General features: G+C 33.7%; 1 protein-coding gene across 1 annotated transcript in view; it reads left to right on the plus strand.

The window, feature by feature from the left end:
- Nucleotides 1-6,025: 6,025 nt before the first annotated feature.
- Nucleotides 6,026-23,575, plus strand: part of LOC107156182 (bile acid receptor-like) — a 45,425-nt gene continuing 27,875 nt past the window's right edge. Inside the window, exons 1-4 of the mRNA XM_015502217.2 lie at nucleotides 6,026-6,179; nucleotides 10,702-10,828; nucleotides 12,392-12,754; nucleotides 14,642-14,782. Of these exons, the coding sequence (XP_015357703.1) occupies nucleotides 10,738-10,828; nucleotides 12,392-12,754; nucleotides 14,642-14,782 (595 nt within the window). The 5' untranslated portion in view covers nucleotides 6,026-6,179; nucleotides 10,702-10,737. The remainder of the gene's footprint in view (nucleotides 6,180-10,701; nucleotides 10,829-12,391; nucleotides 12,755-14,641; nucleotides 14,783-23,575) is intronic.

The following is a 23,575-nucleotide window of genomic DNA, read 5'->3' on the forward strand; positions in this document are numbered from 1 at the left end:
TTGTTTGGCCTGCATATTAAACAGGCCTATGAAATGACTCAGGGTCTGGGGTCTGGGGGTTGCTGTTGCTTCCAAATAAAGCATGTCTGCAATCTGAACTGTGCTTTGCATCTTCTTTCACCTGCTGGGATCCCAAATTTGTTTCTTAAGGTCTGAGCCCCTGCAGGACAACAAGTGTGGAGAGTGGTGGCTTGGATCATAGTCTCCGACTGTTTCAGGGCTATGGCTGTGTTTTTGCCGGGAACTGTGTGTGCAAAGGTTCAGGACAAGATTGCCCAGTTGCTATGGTGACATCCTGCCTGAGGAAAATCTGTGCAAAGGCACGGAACTATATGAGTGTTGAACCTGAGCTCAGACACCAGCTACTGGGAATAAAGAATTCTGTGCATAATAAGATAACCACTATGTCTGGAAAGTGCCATGACCTTCCAGTCTGTCTGCTTTGGAGAAACCTTCCCACAAATAACCTTTTGATAATAAAAATCATATAATAAATGTGCTGTACTAGCTCTAGGTCACTGTTTCTCCACTAGAGGACAGTGTTCCCCCTGGTCCCAGGTTTCTCTCTCTGAGTTTTTGTTTATCTTTCTTAATCCCCCATTACCCCTTGCCAGTTTTCTAAGGTCAGCCATGCAGATCATGGCAACCCAGCAATTGGAAGGCTGAGACAGGAGGATTGCTGGTTTGAGGACAGCCTCAGAAACATAGCAAGACCCTGTCTCAAAAAATAAAAATACAAAAGACTGGAGATGTAACTCAGCGGTAAATTGTCCCTGGATTCTATCCCCTGTACTGATAAATAAATGAATAATAAAAAAGATTTATAAATAATTACCATATGAAGTTTCTAAAGTTTTAAAAAATTGTCTCCTGGTTATGATTAGAAAACTTATTAATGAACCAAGATAATCAAAATATCCCGAAGATATTTCTCCAGATATTTTTTTCAGTAATTCCAGGATTGAACCCAGGGCCTCACACATGGTAGGTAAGGGCTTTACCACTGAGCTAAACCCCAATCACTCTAGTTGATTTTTAAAACAACTTTTAACTATTTAGTCCATCTTTAATATGTCCAAGGACGAATAATGAAATGTGATATAACTTTACTTTTTTGTGATTAGTCAATTTTCCTAATACTTTATAGCACATGCTAGGTCTAGTTATTAAAAATTTCCATTCTTAAGCATTCCCAAACAGGGTGGCACTACCTCATGGGCTGAAGCAGTCCCACCTTCAGGAGCTCACATGCAGTCAAGCATGTGATCATACTTGGGTCATAGCATTGATTCTACAGGTCTGACCCTCACACACAGGCATGGAGCTTTAGAAAAGAAGAGTTCTGCCAGGTGTGGCGGTGTACACCTGCAATCCCAGTGACTTGAAAGGCTGAGGTAGGAGGATTGCAAGTTTGAGGCCAGCCTCAGCAGCTTAGCCAGGCCCTAAGCAACTTAGTGAGAACCTGTCTCAAATAAAAATTTAAAAGGGCTGAGGATGTGGCTCAGTGATGAAGCACCCCTGGGTTCAATCTCTGGCACAAAAACAGAAAAATTCGCTTTTCTCACATTAGCCATGTCTGGTTCTATCTGAATTAACTTCAGATTTTTCTATTTGTGATAAAGAGACATATGTTGATGGCACTGCCCATTTTTCCCTTTCTGTCTTGAGCAAAGATACAGCACAGATACCCATCTTGCAACCATGATAGAAAGTCCCAGGAACTTACAGAGAAACAGACTACCAATCCATGCTATTAGCTTTGTATATCCCAATTTATGTTTTGGGGATGGGAACAGATCCCTACTTGGATTCAATTGAATTTTTGCTTCATGTTTCTGAAATAAGTTCTAACAACTACAACCAGTAATAACATATATTACAAAACTCAGTAGAAAATTCTTTCTACATATTATTTACATACGTATTTCTTTCCTCATCTTACTTAGCTTATTGTGGCGTACCTTTTCTGTGGAACTTATTTTCCCCTTCTTTCTTTGAAACTTTGTTTTGATCTTTTAAAATTCTACCTTTCATGCTACCTAATCTATTTTCTAATGTCATTATCAAGCCAACATTTAAATATTGGAGTTCCTCAAGTCATGTCCTACTATTTCTTTCTTTTTTCCTAGGTTTCTTAGATGTCTCTAAGGCTTTAAAGTTCATCAATATCTTGAAAGCTTCCTGATTATTAAGTCTAACCTCTTTTCTAAATTCCAGATTCAAATATCTAATACTTCCATTGACATTCTAGATGCTTCATGAATATTTAAACCTCAGCATGTCCAAAATTGAATTGATTTTCCATTAAAAATGGAAGTCTGCAAGATTCAAGTGAACACAGAAAAAAAAAAAAAAACGGAAACACATTTCTATGCACTAACAATGAACATGAAGTAGCTGAAATTAAAAACAATACCTTTGAAGCCTGCTGCAGGGAGAAGATGGTGGTTGCAGTGAGAACTTTGTAGGAATAGCTAGGAAAGGCCAAAGAGAGCTTAAAGAATGTGGATGAGAGAGTCTTGGCTCAGTGGTAGAGCACTTGCCTAGCATGTGTGAAGTATTGGGTTCAATCCACAGCACCACATAAAAATAAAAGACATAAAATAAAGGTATTTTATCCATCTACAACTACAAAAAAGTAAAAAGAAGAAAACTTTTAAAATGTAGGAAAAGTCTTTAGGACTTAGGACTAGGCAAAGAGTTCTTAGATTTTAACATTCAAAGTAGGTTCCACAAGAGAATAATTTCATAAATTAAAGTTCATCAAAATGGGATAGGGAGTCGGAGCATGGGAGGAATAGATGAACTCTAGATAGGGCAGAGGGATTGGAGGGGAAGGGAGGGGGCATGGCATTATTAATGATGGTGGAATGTGATGGTCATTATTATCCAAAGTACAGGTATGAAGACACAAATTGGTGTGAATATACTATGTATACAACCAGAGATATGAAAAATTGTGCTGTGTTTAATAAGAATTGTAATGCATTCCATTGTCATATATAAATAAAAAATAAAAATTAAAAAAATTAAAAACTTTTGCTCTGCAAAAGACCCTATGAAGCTGGATGCAGTGGTGCATGTCTGTAATCCTGTGACTCAGAAGGCCAAGGCAGGATGATCGAAAGTTCAAGGCCAGGCTCAGCAGTTTAGCAAGACCTCCCCCTAGAAATTTAGCAAGATCCTATCTCAAAGGTAAAAGACCCCTATTCTCAGTCCTGATTACAAAGAACAAAAACAAACCAAAAAACCCCCTCAAAAAACCTGTAAAAAGGATGGACTGGGAAAAATTGTGGTAAAAGACTATAAAGAATATATAAAGAAATCTCAAAAGTCAATAGTAAAAATATGAACGATCCAATTAGAAAACAGAGAAAAGAGAAAATGCAGGTGGCAAATAAGTAAATGAAAAGATGTTCAAGCATGAGAGAAAAGCAAATCAAAACTACAGTGAGATATTTCTACATATTCATTAGTCAAATAATATTAAAAGTAAATAAATAAAACAAGTGGATTACACTTGTAACTTTTTAGAATCTCGCTGGAAGGCAACAGAGTTAATATATATTAAAAAAATTTTTTTTAGTTGTGGAAGGACTTTTATTTTATTTAATTATATGCAGTGCTGAGAATTCAACTCAGTGCCTCACACATGCTAGGCAAGCACTCTACCATTGAGCTACAACTCCAGGCCAATAGTGTTAATATTTATCTTAAGTAGTATGTATCTATTGAGGATAGCTGTGTACTGAGTAATAGTATAAAAATAAACTTCAAAAGATTTCTCTTTTATGCATATTATTGTATATCAGTGAACTGTATGATTATAAATAGAATGATCATGGCCAGTATGGTGGCATGCCTGTAATTCTAATGACTTGAAAAGCTGAGGCAGAAGAATCACGAGTTCAAAACCAGATTGTGTAACTTGGTGAGACCTTGTCTCAAAAACACAAAACAAAATAACAAAAACAAACAAACAAAAAACTGGGCGGGAATGGCTGGGGCTGTATCTTAGTGGAAGAGCATTCCTGGGGGCAATCCCCATACTGGAAAAAAAAAACCAACAACAAAACAAAACCCGCATGCTCAGGTGGTAGGAGCCTGTGTGGAATTTTAAAATATGTTCTATTTTCACTGTTTTTTTTTTCCCCCCTGAATACCAGCATAATTACTTTTGAAATTAGAAACTGCATAATTTTGAATGAATTATCCTTTGTAAAACTAAAGGAAGCTGATTATCATTGAATTGGAATATCTCAGATATAACCTGGGTCTTAAGGAATTACATTATTTGTAACAATAGTTCCAGGTGTGTATATTTCTAGCTTAAAGATAATGGTCATAATAATACTTTGGGTTTCTAAAGAAGTTTATTGTACAGGCTTCATTCACTCAAATTATTTATGTGATAATGATTTCAAACTAATTTTAGGCAGTGTTGGTGTGGGAATGAGCGTATGAGTCATCAAGATGATATGAATTAATAAATAGTTTATTTAGTATTTGAAGGTACATCACTTGAATACAGAAACTGACAATTCTGCTTCTAGGTAGAGGTTCAAACTGGGAATTATCCAAACAGTAAAAGTAATTTAAAAATTAGTGCTGATATTTATATGCTAATAATTAAAGGGCTAAGTTTTTTTTTTTCAAAAATGTATTCCCTTTAGAAATAAATGTTTCTGGAGTCAGGTGCGGTGGCACATGCCTGTAATTCCAGACAGTTGGGAGGATGAGGCAGGAGGATCACAAATTTGAGGCCAGCCTAAGCAACTTAGCAAGATCCTGTCTCAAAGTAAAAATCAGAAAGGACTGGAAATGTTGTTCAGTGGTAAAGTGCCCCTGGGTTTTATTGCCAGTAAAAATAAACAAACAAATAACTAAATAAATGTTCCTGCCAAATACTTTAGAAATTAAGCGTTGCTTTAAAAAATTTTCAGTACTATATTTTTGCTGTTTTTCAATGTAAGGTTGCTGGTAGAGTGTTAATTCTTTTAAGATATAATTCTGAGTCTATTTCAATAATATTTTAGCATCAATACAAATGAATTATAATGCTATGATCATTATTCTTTGGTTCATATATTTAAAAATTTTTAGATACAGGGCCCATTATTAAAATGTATACATGACTTCATGGCAAATTTTATCATGATTTTATCATAAACTCTTCCTTGTAGTAGATGAGGGCTCTTGAAGAATCAGCATGAATATAGTTGTTACAAAGTCAGAAACTGGGCTGGGACTAAAGTTTAGAATTAGACAAAACAGGTAAGTCACCAGGTCAGAGGAGATGTGACTAGGAAAATTAAAGTTTAGTGGCAGAACTCTTTTATAACGGTGCCTCCTTAGGAATGCCTTAAAGAAATGAGACTATAAGCCTACTGGTATCCAACAGAATTTATTTACATAAGTGACATCTTAAAAAACTATAATGAAGTTATTTACATATTCTGTTAAAGTGTTTGGGTTTTCATAGTTTCAACTCTGCTATAATTAGCTCTGAGATATTGAACAAGTAGTAATACACATATATTTGTGTTGCAATTTTCTGTTAGCTCCACACCTAAAAAAGACATGTGGATTACATAACTTGTACACATCTAACATTATATCAGTTTATGAATTGTTATTCATACTTCTAATTGGTTAAACAACTTCTTTATCTGTAGGCAATTCAAAATTAAATTTCAAAGTTGGATTGTCACAACACCTGTAGTAATGGAGAGACAATTAATGAGGCTGTTCCTCACTTACCATATTCTTGCTAGCTTGTGGAGACCAATGTTTTGTAAACAAAGTGGAAGAATGTCAAACTCAATAAAGAAAACAAAATATTTTTAAGTCAATAATAAGGAACTCTGGGAGAATATGACCTTAAGGTCCCAAAGGCCTCTATCCCTGACAATCTGGTTATTTTTTAAAATTTATGTCAGCCTGTAATTGCCCTTGTTTTGACCCAAGAGAGGACTGTGTGGGAAGTTTGTCTTTGAGATAGTGCTGAAGAACTGCTCTGCAGAGTGTCTGGAGCCTAAGTGTATGCAGTGTCCCCCTCTCTACCCTTGATAAATAGGGAAAAGGCCCAGTTTGCTCCTACTGAAGAGTGAAGTAGTTGCTAAATCTCTCTGTATTCATTGTGTGAGGAAAAAGACAGTCTTTAGTAATATCACCTAAATGTGAGTATTTTGTCTTCTTAAAAATGAGAAAATTTTATAATTTTATGCTAAGTTAAATATGAATGTTATTATTTTGGCAGTTTACTATTATTAAACTGTAAGATGTTAATAATGGTATTTTTGAAATCTTTAATTTCCACTATTGAAAATTAATTTTTGCAAGTTTGAGTAAGCTGATTGTTGTTACTACATGAAAAGCATTTTCCCTAAAAAAGACATTTAATTAAGGAAAGTAGAATATATACTAATTTGGTTTTCTCCTAAAGAATGTCAAGCCAACTTTGGATTATAGTTGGACTTTAGTTGACATTTGATACAATAACCTAAGTTATTCCACAATCTTTATTGTAATATTTACTAAAGATAACTTGTTTTTAAATCAAGAGCTTATTGAGAGGCTGGAGTTGTAGCTTAGTGGTAAAGTGCTTGCCTGGCACAGGTGAGGGCTTGGGTTCCATCCTTAGCACCATGTTAAAAATTTAAAAAAAAATTAAAAATTGAAGTTAAGTTCTTTTAAAAATAGCTTATCAATACATTATCCTTTTTTTTTTGAAACATTAGTTTGTATATAAGTTCAAAACACATGAAACGGGGCTGGAAATATAGCTCAGTGGTATAGTTCTCTTAACATGCCCAAGGCCCTGAGTTTAATCCTCAGAACTGCCAAACAAAACAAAACAAACAAAAAACCAAAGCCAAAACAAAACAACATGAGAAATATTGTGATAAATGTATATTTAGGGAATTATAGCTCTTGAAAATGCTATTAAGTTATAGTTATAAAAATTATCCTACTTGGGAAATGGATATAAAATACTAATTTCATAGCCTTTTATTTTTCTATTAGTCTATTTTCTCTTTTTGCTGTCTTTCTTAAGTTATGAAAATTACTTGACATAATATTAATTAAAAACTTTTAAAATTTAGAGCTGTATATAAAATTGTATGAATCAATTTATGTGAAAAGTCTATAATAGGCAAATCCATGGAGAAAATAGAATGGTGATTATCAGGTACTAAGGAGAAGAGGGAGAGAGGAGTGACTGCTAATGGATATGGGATTTCTTCTGGGGGTGATTAAAGTATTCTGGAATTAGGTGGTGGTAATAGTTGCATACTCTGAATGTTCTTGAAGTGTATACTTTAAAAGAGCAATTTTATAGTAAGATCTCGTTACAGCTGCTTGTAAAAAAGTATATGAAGACTATATGGTGTCAAAAGTCCTCTATATTCTGAAGTATTAACTCTTATAAAGGAACCAGTGGACCTTAATTTGTGTTGTTCAAATATATTCTTTTCATTTTCCTTGGCTCCAATAAGCTCTGACTAGAGAATTTTAGCTCAAAGAAGCCTTACCATAAAAAAACCTTTTTATAATTATATATCAAAGAATAACACTTCCACGAAAAATGTTTTTATAATTATGTATCACTTTTAGTAGAGGCTACTATGAAAACTTAACTGTTTTTCTTTTGAAGCAATCTAGTTTTCAATTGTATCAATCCATGTGATTCATTTATTCATTATTCAAGTGACTTGTATTGCAAATGTAACGTAAAATGTAAAAAATGAGAAATTCTCTAACATGTAGATTTAGTTTTCAGGAATCGATGTTTTTCCTTTCAAAACTCTAGCTATTTGAAAGTTAATTGAGAACGGTTTTGATTAAGGAGGAGGAAATGCAAATTTATTTATAGAATTAAGCATTTATTCAGTAAATAACCATTACAATCTGTGAAAAACACAGATTTTATTAAAGTTATATTTGTCACAGAAAAAGCATAGACTTTGTCTATGTCAAGTTGAACCTCTTGATAAAAAATCCTCTTCTAATGAAGTTATTTTATTTTAAATAAATATTTACTAGGAAAGATAATAAAACAGAACCATTTCAGAGCCATTGAAGCTTTTCTTTTTAATAGAATAGGAAATTTTTGATTATATACTGCTCTGTATTATTAATAGTTTGCTGAAATGTTTTTAGACTAATTTCATGAATATTTTGAAAGGTTTATTTTATTATGCACATGTATTATAGTATTTATGTTAAACATTTAAAAGACTGAAAAAATTTAGCGAAAATCTTACGTTAATAATAGTGCAAATATTAATGAGATCTTGTAAAAAAGATAGAAATTTCATATTTTAAAAGGTATCTTTTTACCAGAGGCTTACTTTTGTATATGTCCCATATATAACCTGGAGTAAAACTAGTCCATAAGCTTATAAAAACAGATCTGTGAAAGATAACATTTTAACACACTTATTTACCATTATTAGAAGGACTTGGTTTTAGAATATTGTAATTTACAATATTAACCTTGACAGTGACATTACCATAAGATCTTTATGTGATTGTTCATATGTATTACCATATATTGCCAGTTTTGTTTAATGTACTACTTCTGGTTTGTTCTATATTATTTTCAAATAAACTCTCAGTCAGCAGAGTCTGATTCTAAACAGTACTGAATGCTATTTTAATTTTCAGTCTCCTTCAGATATTTAACACTGTATTATGTGAAGTTTAGTGGTAAATACAGCAAATTTAAAAGGAGAGAGAATAACAACTTCAAATTTTCATGTTCATTTGTAATTTTCTAAGATCTAATTGAAACTCAGAAGAAAAGCTTGGGAAGAACGAAACAAATTAAAATTAAACCAATAGCATTCAGAATTGACTTGTTTTAGTAGAGGAAAAAGAGAAGTATGTACTAAGTGATCGGATTGACATTAGTCCTTACTTTTCAAGGGAAACTTCATGTTGAAAGTTCACTGCTGTTTGGGGCACTGCTCTTGTTCCCACTGTTCCATCCAATATATACTGTACATGACTGTTATGCCAGTAGAGGACTGGAAACTTCAAATGCTTTTAAAGGAACCTGGATCCTATTAAATGATAAAGGAAACAAATTTCGGAGATATTACTATTTAATCACCTTCATGGATATATAAATCTTAGTCATGAATCTATCACATTAGTAATAAATCAAAGTAAAACGTTATCCAATCATCTCAGAAGCTATCTCAGAAGTTTTTCATGTGTGTATACCTTTTAGCATTATTTAAAGCCCTTCTTCTTCTTCGTGCCAGGGATTGAATCTACTGAGTCACATTCCCAACTCAGCACATCCCCTCTGCTCTTTTTAAAATTTGAGACAGGGTCTTACTAAATTGCATAGGACCTCACTAAAATGCCGAGGCTGCCTTTGAACTCATGATCCCCCTGCCTCAGCCTCCTGAGCCACTGGGATTATAGGCATGCACCACTATGCCCAGCATTTTTGTTTCATTTTAAAGATGGAAAATAATCTTTGTCTTCTAATGGACAGCATAAAGCTATAAATAGTGGCCTCTATAGTGATCTTTATTTTCTTACAATAGTTTCCAATTTCTTAAACTGGGATTTCCTGTTTAATTCTATTCAAAGATGTAATCTTTTTGAGTTCCTTCCTGGAAAATAACAAAAATAGTTTTCCTATAAGGATAGTCTTATATTTTTAAAATTTTTCTCATGATAACTTACAATTTTTAGGTTTTACAATTAAAACACTTTTTTTGGTAACGAATTATTGTTAGTTAAGCAGAACCAAAATTAATGTTTTAATATTTAGCATACCACAGTGCTATGAAAATATTTACAAAGAACTCAGATGATAAAAAAAGTGCTAAAAAGCTATTGATTTCCTATTCTTTAATTTCTTCTATAATTATAAAAAAGTTGAAATTTTCTTCCTAATTCATCTCTATTTAGAATAATAATTTGGAAATCAATCATTGCCAAGAATTGTGTTGGATTTTAATACACTAATTAAACTCTCCTAACAATTTTGTCATAGGGCTTTACTACTTTTACAAATGAGAAACCTAAGGATCAGGGAGATACTGGGTATCAAATCCAAGGCCTTCCACATGCTAGGCAAGTACTCTACCACTGAGTTATATCCCCAGCCTCAGGCAGAATTAATAATCCCATAAGTGAGTGGGGAAAGCAATCTATGAGGCCTAACTTGAAAGCTTTTTTTAAACAAATATACAAATAAGCTTAATATAATAATAATTAGTAAGCTTAATACATTTATAAATAACAATAAATTTGGTATTTAAAAAATACATTTTTGTTGTAGACGAACACAATACCTTTATTTTATTTATTTATTTTTATGTGGTGTTGAGGATTTAACTCAGTGGCTCACACGTGCTATGCAAGCACTCTACCACTGAGCTATGACCCCAGCCCAGTAAACTTGCTACGCTTTTACAAATAACTTTATAGCTGATAATGATGATTACCTACCAAAATTTATTAAGTTATTTGTAAACAGCTGAGCAATAAGAAATTGGCAAAATTAAATAAGTTGATGCTTAGAGATATGAAAATCACCATTTTGTCAATTAAAGTATAAATATAAATTATGCATAAATTCTGCTAAAATATTTTTTAAAAGTACACTATACTATCAGATGATACTGATTTAACAATCATCTGTTCAAATAATCTGTGAAATTTTTGTTTCTTCAGGTTTGATTCTGAAAAGTTCAGCATTGCCTGAAGTGAATGAAGCAGTGGGAATTGTACCAGAGAATGGCAAACACTTATGTTACTACATTTGATGGGTACTGTCTTGCTGACCCTATGCAGTACTATGGTATGTAACAAAGAACTACAGTAAAATAGTCAATAAATATTTTTATAGGAATTATGGTTAATTAAAGATTTTTTTTTAAAAGTAACAAATGAATAAATAATTTTCTACAGGAAAAAATAATTTTAAAAACCAGTAATATATTGTTAGTCCAGAATCAAAGGTAAAGAGGAAAAGATGTAACAGTTTAAAATCATATTCAATTAAAAAATTGGAGTTACTTTTAGGAGTTAGTTGAAGCTAGTTTTTATGCAGTTTAGTAAATTGAAATTTTATTATTATTTATTATTATTTAGCATACTTGACATTTTAGTCCTAATGTAAGATTCTTGTAAAAGGGAAAGAAAGAAAACAATGCAGAGACAATAGATTTTTTATTTTATTTTTTACAAAAAGACCAAGGCAATAATAAAAATTTCATCTTGCCATTTTCAAAAAGTAATTTAAACTGTTTTCCATGAAAATGGAACATTAGGTAGTATTCTACTGGGGTGAAAAAGACAGTTTTTTTGTTTGTTTTGTCTGTCATCCAAGAAGGGTCTTTCCCTTCTCATCTTCCTCCTCCTTCTTTCTTCTTCTTCTTTAAGCCTACATTGTTTTACTGATAACCTTTCTTCTTATATCAGGCTATTTAGTATTCATTCAACCTTTAGAGCTGTATTGGATGCTCTAAGATTGTAAATGACTTATACGAAACAATAGAAATTGTACTGTTTACCAATCTTTGTAGTAAAATTTTTTGGGTAAGAATAAGTCTTATCACCAGGTAATTAAGCACCAGGAAAAGTACAACTATTACTAGTTACAGACATGGAGCAACTAAGTATCCTGGGGTTCTTTTGGAGCCAATATTTTGGATTTAAATCAATAATTCTAACAAAAGCGGGAAGTAAGTTGGTGTTTGGGAACTTCTGATAATAATAATGATATACAACAGATGTCAATTTATAGTTTATATATGCTTTTAACTATCATATTTTATTTAATTCTTTTTTAAAAATTTCATTCTTATATAATCCTGCAAGGTAGGTAAATTTTTCCCCAGATAAACACCAGAACAAAAAAGAAAATAGTAATTTAAGTTAGGCTATAAGTGACAAAGGAGAGTATTGATATATTAAATGAGAAGTTCAAACAAAAACATTTCTTAACCATATAAGCTAAAAATGTATGTTAGCTTTTCTTTCTTTCTTTCTTTCTTTTTTTTTTTTTTGAGGGTGGAATAACTTATTAATTCACATAGTTTCTGACCTATTTGCCCTAAGACCAGTATAAGTGGGACAAGGAAAATGTAGAAGATAAGGAAACTCTTCTTCCATTTCAAATTCTTCTACTAAGAAGGGAGATGGAATGGGTATATGAGCTATTAGGAAACTTTACCCTTTCTTTAGCTCCTGATCAACCTCTGCGTTATCTCTGGGATGGTGACATTTATCAATATATTGCAATGGGACATAGTAGGAATGTTAAACTCTTTGTTGAGCATGAAGTATTTTGAAATTTGAAAATAAATTAAGAAATTTTGACTTTTTACTATTTGCTCTTTTTTTAAAAAAATAAAACTAGATATTTTGCCAGAACAAATTGATTATCAGCTGCACAACACTGATTTTCAAGAATCACCTCATTGCCAGTATTCTACAGCTCAGTTTCTTCCGGCTCTCCAATCCCAATCTTTACAAAGCCATTTCAACACCTATGGCTTGGATCCACAGTACAGTGGTGATGGACAGTGTGGACTTGATTCTTGTGAATTAAATAAAACCACTTATGTGGTTGCTCACAATGTTGAAGATGGATACCCTGGAATAAAAAGGTCCAGGCCAACTTGTTCTTTGCAAATGAAGGGACAGAAAGAACTCTGTGTAGTTTGTGGTGATAAGGCATCAGGATATCATTACAATGCACTTACTTGTGAAGGTTGCAAAGGTAAGGATAAAGTTAAAAGAAACTTGAAATCTTAGTGTTCACTGAAGAGCCATGACATCCTAGGCATATGAGAATACTTTTCCTTTTAAAGTGTGAAAAACCAAATCAGAATGAGCCATGGCATGTTTAAAGTGATCAATCAGTGGTATCAAAGACATAAAAATAAAATATGAAATTTAAGTTCAGTTTTCTTTTCATTTTTGCTAAGGGCTTTTACATTTAAATATAAAATTCAATATTAATATAACAGAAAGATTTCATATTCCTAGGAGAATCTGATGCTGGAATAGATCTTTGAAAAAGATTTGAATGTTAAACATTATTTCTTTTTATGTGGTTGATGTAAGTTATGCATTTGGAGGGGATTTGAATTAAGTGACTTTCAATATTCTAAGCCTATTTTTCTTTTCTATTTCTGTGTGTGTGTGTGTGTGTGTGTGTGTGTGTGTGTGATGCTGGGGATCAAACCCAGGACTTTACACATCCTAGGCAAGTGTTCTACCACTGAGCTATATCCCTAGCCTCTTTTACCCTTTTATAATTTAATTTTTGATATAATTTAGTCTCACTAAATTGCCCAGGCTAGCCTCCAGCTTGTGAACCTACAGTCTCAGCCACCTGAGAAGTTGGGATACAGGCCTGTGCCACCATTCTTATCTTGAAATACTTTTTTGAAGAAAAATTGAAGGTCTGAAAGTGAAGACCAAAACTGACATCTGCAAAGAATGAAACAGTCTTTGATTTTGAACAGTTTTGAAGTACTCTTGCACTTTTAAATTCATAAATGCAGGATTGGGGATGTAGCTCCGCAGGTAGAGCACTTGCCTAGCATAAATACAAGGCCCTGGATTTGAATTTTAGCACTGGAAAAAAAAATCAAAAGTACAGGGTTAGGACTGAATCTAGAAATGATTAGGCCAATATGGTATAGGTATAGATATTAATTAGAGGTCAAGTTAAGTTTTATTCTCAGAAAACTCTCAACCTATCCCTTCAAAGAATAGCCAAATGAAGACCACAAGGAATGAGCTTTGTAAATAGAACAGTGGGGCAAATGTGTGCCTACTCTTGAAATGCAGGGTTTTGCTATTAAAATTAGGTTAAAAAATGAGGCGTAGTTCTGAAAACCTAAACTAAGACTTTTACTCTGTTGAATCTAAGCCATGGAACTCATATTCTCAAGAGCATATGGCAGGGCTTTAAGGAGGGCACTGACTAAGCTTAGTAACTTCACTGTTTGAAATGGAAAGAAGAGGAAGAGGGCAGGAACTGGCATAGAACAAGAAATAAAGGAGGAAATGGGAAGAGGAACTGTTTTTTTGCAAGGATTTAGGAAGTGAAATAGAAAACCTTCCTTCCTTCTACCAATTATGAACTCTTTAATGTCTTAAACCAAACTAGCAGCACTTTCTCACTGGGGGAAGTACAATAACAAAGGTGGTGGTGGTGGTGGGGTGATGGCATATGGGCAGGTATGAAAGTATGAGAAAAAAGGTTTTTCTTATGGTTTTATTTTCCTGATCACATATTCTTTCAAGAGAGCAGTGAGAGATGCTTCAGGGGAATTTGATTATCTATAAAATTTTTAAAAAGGCCCTTAGATGATACATTATAACTATTGTAAAACTAGAGTCTCTTAATGTGATAGAATTATTTAGTTTAATTATCAGGTGTGACTATTTAAAGGCACAATGTTGGGATAGAATAGATCAATTAGGAAAAGATCAATTTTCCAGATAAATGCATATTAAGCAAAACCTTTTTATCAAGAGAAAAAAATTTAATTGAAATAATTTAGTTAACTTAATTATTTACTATAACAGTATATATTAGTAATAATGACAATTAAAAATACTTATGATAAAATCTGAAAAATTTTATTGTTAGGTTTTTTTCGACGTAGCATTACCAAAAATGCAGTATATAGTTGCAAGAATGGTGGTCATTGTGAAATGGACATGTATATGCGTAGAAAATGTCAAGAGTGCAGACTGAAAAAGTGTAAAGCAGTAGGCATGTTGGCAGAATGTAAGTACTATTGTGCTTTTTGCTTTGGTTTATTTTGTTGAGGGAATTTTAAATTTTCTTATCTTATTGAGAACTTAATGCATTCTTCAAGGCATAATTTTGAACATTTATATATATTGTTTAGTCTACTTTTCTGGTAACTGTACAACTAGGATAGCCAATTATCAATCTGAATATTTATTTCCATAAATCCTGCTCTATAACTGTGTTGCTCTAATTTTGGAAATGATCATATTTCATCTTAGTTAGAAATTCTTATATTTTTATGTTACCTAAACTAAAGTTGTAACTATATCTGTAAAGAGCAGAATTTTAAGTTAGTAATTTTCAAAAGCCTACAGGATAACTAGATATGTAGAGCTTCCTAACAATTAACACATAGGTGTTAAAAAATGCAACTGCATAGGCAGAAGAGGGTATAATCCACCACCTATCTCCCTAGGACTGAAGATTGAACTCAGGACTGCTCTGCCATTGATCTAAATTTCCAGACCTTTTTATTTTTTTGAGACAGGGTCTTGCTAAGTGTCTAATTATTTGAGTCTCTTCTATGTTTACTGTATTTTTTGCTTTAGTTAAATAATGTCATTTAATACCCATAGTAGTACTAAAATTTTGGCAAAATTTTCTCAATTACTTCCCATTTTCTCTGGCTCAAATTTTCAGATGATTTTCAAGTTATTTTTTATAAAGTAATATTAATATTTTCTTTTCCTGTCTAATATAGCCTTAATGCAAACCCTTTTTATCTTATAATTATGCTATTATATTAGTTTCCTGGACATTTCTCCATTCTATGTAGTTCAATCAACCTTCAACTTCCATAATAATCTTAAGTTGTAGACAGTCACCTTCTTGCTGCTTCACCTCACATAATGAAAAGGAGAAAATAAACTTTCTGATGTCCCTTCTCATAAGACATTAATTCCATCATCAGGGCCCCATCCTTGCAATATCATCTAAGCATAATTACTTTCCAAAAGCTCATCTCAAGATACCATCACATTGGGGATTAGAGCTTCAATATATGGGGTTTTAGGAGATACAATTTGGTCCATCAAAGTTCCCGATAAATTGTCTTTGTGTGTGTTGGGGGGGCGGGGTGTGATGGGGATAATAAGATTGAACCCAGGGGTACTTTTTGACTGAGCCACATCACCAGCCCTTTTTATTTTTTATTTTGAGACAGGGTCTACCTAACTTTTTTAGGGCCTTGCTAAATTGCTGAAGTTGTTCTTTAACTTGTTATCCTCCTGCCTCACCTCCTGAGTTTCTGGGATTACAAGTGTGCACCACCATGTCTGGCTTGATAAATTGTCTTGTAACCTATGTCTGAAAGCCTATATAAAAGGAAACTTGTATTCTTCTGTGTCAATTTATAAATGAAATCTTCCCTCCTTTCATTTAAACTTGAATGAATTATGCAAAGGTCAGAGAGACTTGACATGAGTGTAGTTATTATGATATATGGACATAAACATTATTCAGATATTATTCACATGCATCCAGATTCCTGCCATCATTATTATAGCTCTTTTATGTTATATTTACCCTTAAATTGACCTAAGAATATCCAGTGTTTAGTACTTTGATTGATGTTTTTTATGGATTAATAATGATAATACAATTGGTCATAATTGGCCATAGGATCCTGCTCAAACAGGTCTGTAAAACATTACTTCCTTTATTCTGGAGTCTTTTTTATTTATTTGTTCTTTTTAGATATACATGACAGTAGTGTATATTTGACATATGTATATGAAGTATAATTTATCCTAATTAGGATCCTATTGTATAGTTGTATAAAATGTTTGAATATGACTTTCCCTGATGGTGTATTCATATATGAATATAGGAAGGTTATGTCCAATTCATTCCACTGTCTTTCCTATTCCTACCCCCCGCTTCCCTTTATTCCCTTTTGTCTAATCCACTAAATTTATATTCTTCCTCCCAAACCCCTTGTTACATGTTAGCATCTGCTTATCAGAGAGTACATTTGACCTTTGGTTTTTGGTGATTGGCTTCTCTTTTGGTCTTAATTCCCTTACCACATGATAATTCTTCAAGTATTATGTCCCTCATGAATTATTTTCTCTCTATTTATTTATTTTTGAACCAGGAATTGAACCCAGGGGTGCTTAACTATTGAGCCATATTCCCAGCCATTTTTCTTATTTATTTTTATTTTGAGACAGGGTCTCAAAAAAGTTGCTTAAAGCCTCACTAAGTTGGTGAGGCTGGCCACAAACTTGTAATCCTCCTGCCTCAGTCTCCCAAGTCCATGAAATTACAGGTGTGTGCACCTCGTCTGGCTCTCTCATTTTAAAGTGCCACGTCCATTACCAAATATATGGTACTCAATGTGTGGTCTTACATACAGAGTGGAACTCAAATACTTCTATCTTTTTAGTTACTAGGAATATATTAAAATAGATTAAAAGCAGGGCTGGAATATAGCTCAGTTAGTAGAGTGCTTGCCTCGCATGCACAAAGCCCCATGTTCAATCCCCAGCACCACACACACACACACACACACACACACACACACACACACAAATAGGTTAAAAGCATGTTGGTTTTTATAGGTGGCTGTATTATTGATCCATTTTTGTCTGTTTTAACCTCAGTTCAATGTTAGTAGCTCAGCAGGTCTAGACCCTAGAATTATCTCATGTTGAGCTAAGGGTTGACAAACTACCTTCCTTTGCTTTTACATCCACAATTAGTTAATTATTAATTTACTCATCTCTATATAGCTATTCAGACTAAACTCAGGGAAGCATAGCTTTAGGCATGATGAATCCTCAAGCATAGGCTGGTAGAAGATGAGAGGAAATAAATTAGTGAAGATTCATGGCTGGGATGAACAACCTAGGAGGATCCTTGAATATTGAGGGATGGCGGTCAATTTTTTTCTACAGTGTTCAAAAGTGTTATGTCAAAGACAGACTTTATTTATTGACAAGGTATTCCATGTTCATTTTTTGAGGTATGATTATAATAGGTTGTTTTCAGTAGTGATAAAATTTGATATTAGATTAGTTGTAATGCCATGGCTCCAGAACACTAGTGAATTACAATCCTAGCCAAAGTTTGAGGATATAGGGGACCAAGTCCTCTTCTTTCAGGGAAGTGGTGAGATCTAAATGTTTTTAGGTACCTGGTCAAATAGGTTAGGGCTCAAAACAAGGCTGTATTCTCACTGGGGAGCTGAAAACCAATAAGCATAACTAAAAAGGGACCAAACATCTCAATATATTATCTCATTCAGTTCTTATTATAACCACATGAAGTAGATAGTGTTAATACCTTTTTTTAATGAATGAGGAAAGTAAATCATAGAGAGGCACACAGCTAAGAGCACGGTTTGAACTCAGGTATTCTGATGTCTATATGTTAACCATTATACTATGTTAAAATCAGAAATATAATGTGTGACAGTGACTCTTCATGTTATTCAAGATTAGTTCAGAAACATTGCAAAGCTGATTTCACAGGCTAAGAAGTATTGGAAAAAGTCAGAGGTTGACGTCATATGCTGATCCTAACATTTATCCTCAGTGAATTTTCCTTTGTTATTTATTAGTGTATTATTCAGTCTCTGAAGAGCTTTTAAAATTATTTTTGTGTTGTATAATGTTTTGGGATATTTCCCTATGATTTCTGATATTGAAAAACTTTTTCCAGATTGTATTTTAAAATAATGACTAGAACTAGTTGCAGGATGGAAACTGGGATTTACCATTAAGAATCTTTCTACAAATGAACTCTGAAAACATTATGCTAAGTGAAATAACCCAGGGACAAAAGGACAAATACTGTATGATGCTACTTAAAGGGACTATCTTGAATAGGCAAATTCATAAGGACACAAAGCAGAAAGAGGTTCCCAAGGGCTGTAAGCTGGGGGAATAGGGAGTTATTGTTTAATGGCTATAGTTTCTCTTTGGGGTGATAGGAATTTTTGGTAATACACAGTGGTATATGGCTGTACAACATTGTGTAAGTAATTAATGCCACTGAATATTATACTGCAAAATGTCTAAAATGGCAATTTTTATGTTATGTATATTTTACCACAATAAAACTCTTATGAAATAAAAAAAGAATAATCTTTCTACAGATTGACATTCATCCATTAATCAAGTTGCTCAGTTAGTTCTTTATACCAACTATCTTTTTCTGAAGGTACATTGCTTTTTTATGACTTAATTTTGTGTATTTATTTTTATGTGGTGCTGAGGATCGAACCCAGTGCCTCACACATACTAGGCAGCTCCTTGATATTTATCCTTAAGAATTAAAGGCATCATACTATAGTGACACCTGAGTACCCATGTTTATAGCAGCACAATTCATAATAGCCAAACTATGGAACCAGCCTATGTGTTCATCAATGAATGAATGGATAAAGAAAATGTGGTGTATATACACAATAGAGTTTTATTCAGTATAAATAAAAATGAAATTATGTCATTTATAGAAAAATGAATGGTACTTGAGAACATTATGTTAAGTGGAATAAGCCAAACTCAGAAAGTCAAGGGTCATATGTTTTCTCACTTGTGTGGAAGCTAATGAAGAAAAGAACAGAAAGGTGGGGTGGGGGAATCTCATGAAAATCAAAGGGAGATCAGTAGAATAGAGGAAGGGAAGAGGACAAGGAGTGGGTGAGAGGATAGGAGGGAGGGAGAAAGTGCTGGGGAGTGATATTGGCCAAATAATATTGTTATATTGTGTTCATGTATGCAAACGTAACAATAAACCCATTATTTTGTATAACTATAATGTACCAATAAAAAATGTGTGTGGGGGCGGAAATAGTTCTACAGTTGATGTTCTTTACCATCATTTCCTCTAGCCTCTGTGTAAGATTTTATCAGTTTATTTTCCCCCCTCCTTTTTTAAATTTATATATGGCAGTGGAATGCATAACAATTCTTATTACACATATAGAGCACAATTTTTCATATCTCTGGTTGTATAGTCACACCAATTCATTTCTTCATACACATACTTTTATTTTTTCCGCCTTCTGTGATGTATTTATCTTTGCCTCTTTGTTATTTCCTTTTCCTGTAGGGGACTCTTCTTTCCCCTCAACTAAACTTAAACATTTATATACCTCTTTAGTAAGCTTTCCCACAATTAATTCCCTCTGATTCTAACTACTTTATTTTTTGCATATGTGTAGTCAGTTCAAATTATTTTGATATTTACTTGATATGTTTTATTTATTTTTAAATTATCATTATTTTTATTTGAGCTTCCAGGTGTGATTTATTTTGGAGACATTTATAATGATAAAAGGTTTGGAAGTCAAGAGTCTATAGTGTTGTGGGGTATGTGTTAGACAGTGGGAGTAAAAACACAAATGTAACCATGCACTTTAAGATCAAATAAATGATTCCATAAAAAAATGAAGAATCATCATATTTACAAATTTACATCAGGTCTCTCATTCCTAGAATTGGGTATGATCATATCACCAGAAGCAAACTCACAGGGGTAGCATTTAGAGAGTAAGACAGTCATCCTAGTACAGCTCCTACTGATGTATGTCTGAGTCTCCTGGGGCTGCTGGGACTAGATATAGCAAACTGGCAGGGTTGTGGGGTGGCAGGCACAAGTAGCAGAGATTCATTTCCTCATTCATCTGAGGGCTGGAAGTCCAAACTCAAGGTACACACAGGGTTTGCTTCCCCTGAGGCCTCTCCCTGGGATTGGTGATGGGGTTCTTTGTCTTAGTTTTATAAGGACAGGTCATGTTGGATTATGGCCTCCCTAACCATCTCATTTTGACTTCATCACATCTTTGAAGGTCACATGTCCAACTAGTGCAATATTGTGGGTTAGGCTTCAACATGCAAGCTTCAGGGACACCATGTTCCTAACACCATGGGCACTATCACTGATAGCACACAAGTGGAGGACAGTGCCTTGGCAGTTGCACTCTGCGCCCCCTTTTTTGTTGTTGTTCTAATTAGTTATACATGACAGTAAATTGAATTTTGACACATTATACATAAATGGAGTATCACTTCTCATTCTTCTGGTTATACATGGTGTAGTGTTACACTAGTCATGTAATCATATATGCACATAGGGTAATAATGTCTGATTTATTCTATTATACTTTGTACCCCCATTCCCCTCCCCTCCCTTCACTCCCTTCTGTCTAATCCAAGTACCTCTATTCTTCCCTAGCCACCACCCTCCCCACTTATTGTGAATTAGCATCTGCATATCAGAGAAAACATTGGTTCTTTGGGATTGGCTTATTTCACTTAGCATGACATTCTCCAGCTCCATCCATTTACCAGTAAATGACATAATTTCATTCTTCTTTAAGAAGAAGACTTAAGTAATATTCTAATGTGTGTGTGTGTGTGTGTGTGTGTATGACATTTTCTTTATCAATTCATCTGTTCATCAACCACCTAGGTTGGTTCCATAGTTTAATTATTATGAAGTGAGCTGTGTCACTGTATTATGCTGATTTTAAGTCCTTTGGATATAGACTGAGGATTGGGTAACTAGATCAAACAGTGGTTCCAAGACTAAGTTTTCTGAGGAATCTCCATACCGCTTTCCAGAGTGGTTGCACAAATTTGCAGTGCCACCAGAAATGTATGAGTGTGCCTTTTCCCCATATCCTTGTCAACATTTATTTGTTTCTTGTATTCTTGATAATTGTCATGCTGACCGGAGTGAGATGGAATCTCAGTGTAGGTTTTTTTTTTTTTTTGGTACTGGGGATTGAACTCAGGGGCACTCAATCACTGACCACATCCCCAGACCTACTTTGTATTTTATTTAGAGATTGGGTGTCACTGAGTTACTAAGCACCTCGCCGTTGCTGAGGCTGGTTTTGAACTCGCGATCTTCCTGACTCAGCTTCCTGAGCTGCTGGAATTACAGATGTGTGCCATCACACTTGGCTTTCAGTGTAGTTTTGATTTGCATTTCTCTAATTGCTAGAGATGTTGAACATTTTTTCATATATTTGTTGATCAATTGTATTTCTTCTGTGAAATGTCTGTTCGGTTCCTTAGCTGATTTATTGATTGGGTTATTTGTTTTTGTGTGTGTCTGTGTGTTAAGTTTTTGAGTTCTTTATATATCCTGGAGATTAGTGTTCTATCTAAGGTGCAAGTGGTAAAGATTTTCTCCTATTCTGTTGGCTGTCTTTTCACATTATTGTTTCCTTTGCTGTAAAGAAGCTTTTTAGTTCAAATCTATCTCATTTATTGATTCTTGATTTTACTTCTTGTACTTTAGGAGTCTTGTTAAGGAAGTCAACTCCTAAGCCCATGTGGTGGAGATTTGGGCCTAATTTTTCTTCGATTAGGCACAGGATCTCTGTCTAGTGCTTAAGTCCTTGATACATTTTGAGTTGAGTTTTGTGCAGGTGCAAGATAGGGTTTGATTTCATTTTGCTACATATGAATTTCCAGTTTTCAAGCATCATTTTTTCAAGAGGCTATCTTTTCTCCAATGTATGTTTATGGAGCCTATGTCTAGTATGAGATAACTATATTCAGGTGGATTTGTTTCTGTGTCTTCTATTCAGTACCATTGGTCTATGTATCTATTTTGGTGCCAATACCATTACTTTTTTATTACTATGGCTCTGTAGTATAATTTAAGAACTGGTCTCATGGTGCTTCCTTTTTCACTTTTCTAAGGATTGCTTTGACTACTCTGACCTTCTTATTTTTCCAAATGAATTTCATGGTTGCCTTTTCTATTCTATGAAGAATTTCATTGGAATTTTAATAGGATTTGTATTAAATCTGTATAACGCTTTGGTAGTATGGTAATTTTGACAATATTAATTCTGCCTCTCCAAGAGCATGGAAGATCTTTCCATCTTCTAATGTCTTCTTCAATTTCTTTCTTTAGTGTTCTGTAGTTTTCATTGTGTAGGCCTTTCATCTCTTTTATTAGATTGATTCCAAGTATTTTTTTTTTTGAGGTTATTGTGAATGGGGTAGTTTTCCTAATTTCTCTTTCAATGGACTCATCACTGATGTAAAGGAATGCATTTGATCTCTGGGTGTTAATTTTATATCCTGCTACTTTGCTGAATTCATTTATTAGTTCTAGAAGTTTTCTGGTGAAATTTTTGGGGTCCTCTTAGTATAGAATCATCATCAGCGAATAGGGATAGTTTGAGCTTTCTTTTCCTATTCATATCCCTTTAATTTCTTTCTTCTAATTGCTCCTGCTAGAGTTTCAAGGACAATGTTGAATAGAAGTGGTGAAAGAGGGCATCCTGTCTTATTCCAGTTCTTAGAGGGATGCTTTCAATTTTTCCCCTTTTAAAATTGATGTTGCCCTTGGATTTAGCATATTTAGCTTTTAAAATATTGAGGTATGGTCCTATTATCACTATTTTTTCTAGTGTTTTGAACATGAAGGGGGTGCTGTCTTTGTCAAATGCTATTTCTACATCTGTTGAGATGATAATATGATTCTTGTCTTTAAGTCTATTGTTGTGATAAATTGTGCTTATTGATTTTTGTATGTTGAACCAATCTTGCATTCCTCCGATGAACCCCACTTTATCATGGTGCACTATCTTTTCAATATGTTTTTAAAAAAATATTTATTTTTTAGTTATAGGTGGACACAACATCTTCATTTTATTGTTATGTGGTGCTGAGGATCGAACCCAGTGCCCCATGCATGGTAGGTGAGCGCTCTATCTCTGAGCCACAACCCCAGCCCCTTAATATGTTTTTGTATGCAATTTGCCAGAATTTTACTGAGAATTTTTGTATCTGT

This window comes from Marmota marmota, unplaced genomic scaffold, assembly GCF_001458135.2.
Source record: "Marmota marmota marmota unplaced genomic scaffold, marMar, whole genome shotgun sequence".
Classification (NCBI taxonomy): domain Eukaryota; kingdom Metazoa; phylum Chordata; class Mammalia; order Rodentia; family Sciuridae; genus Marmota; species Marmota marmota.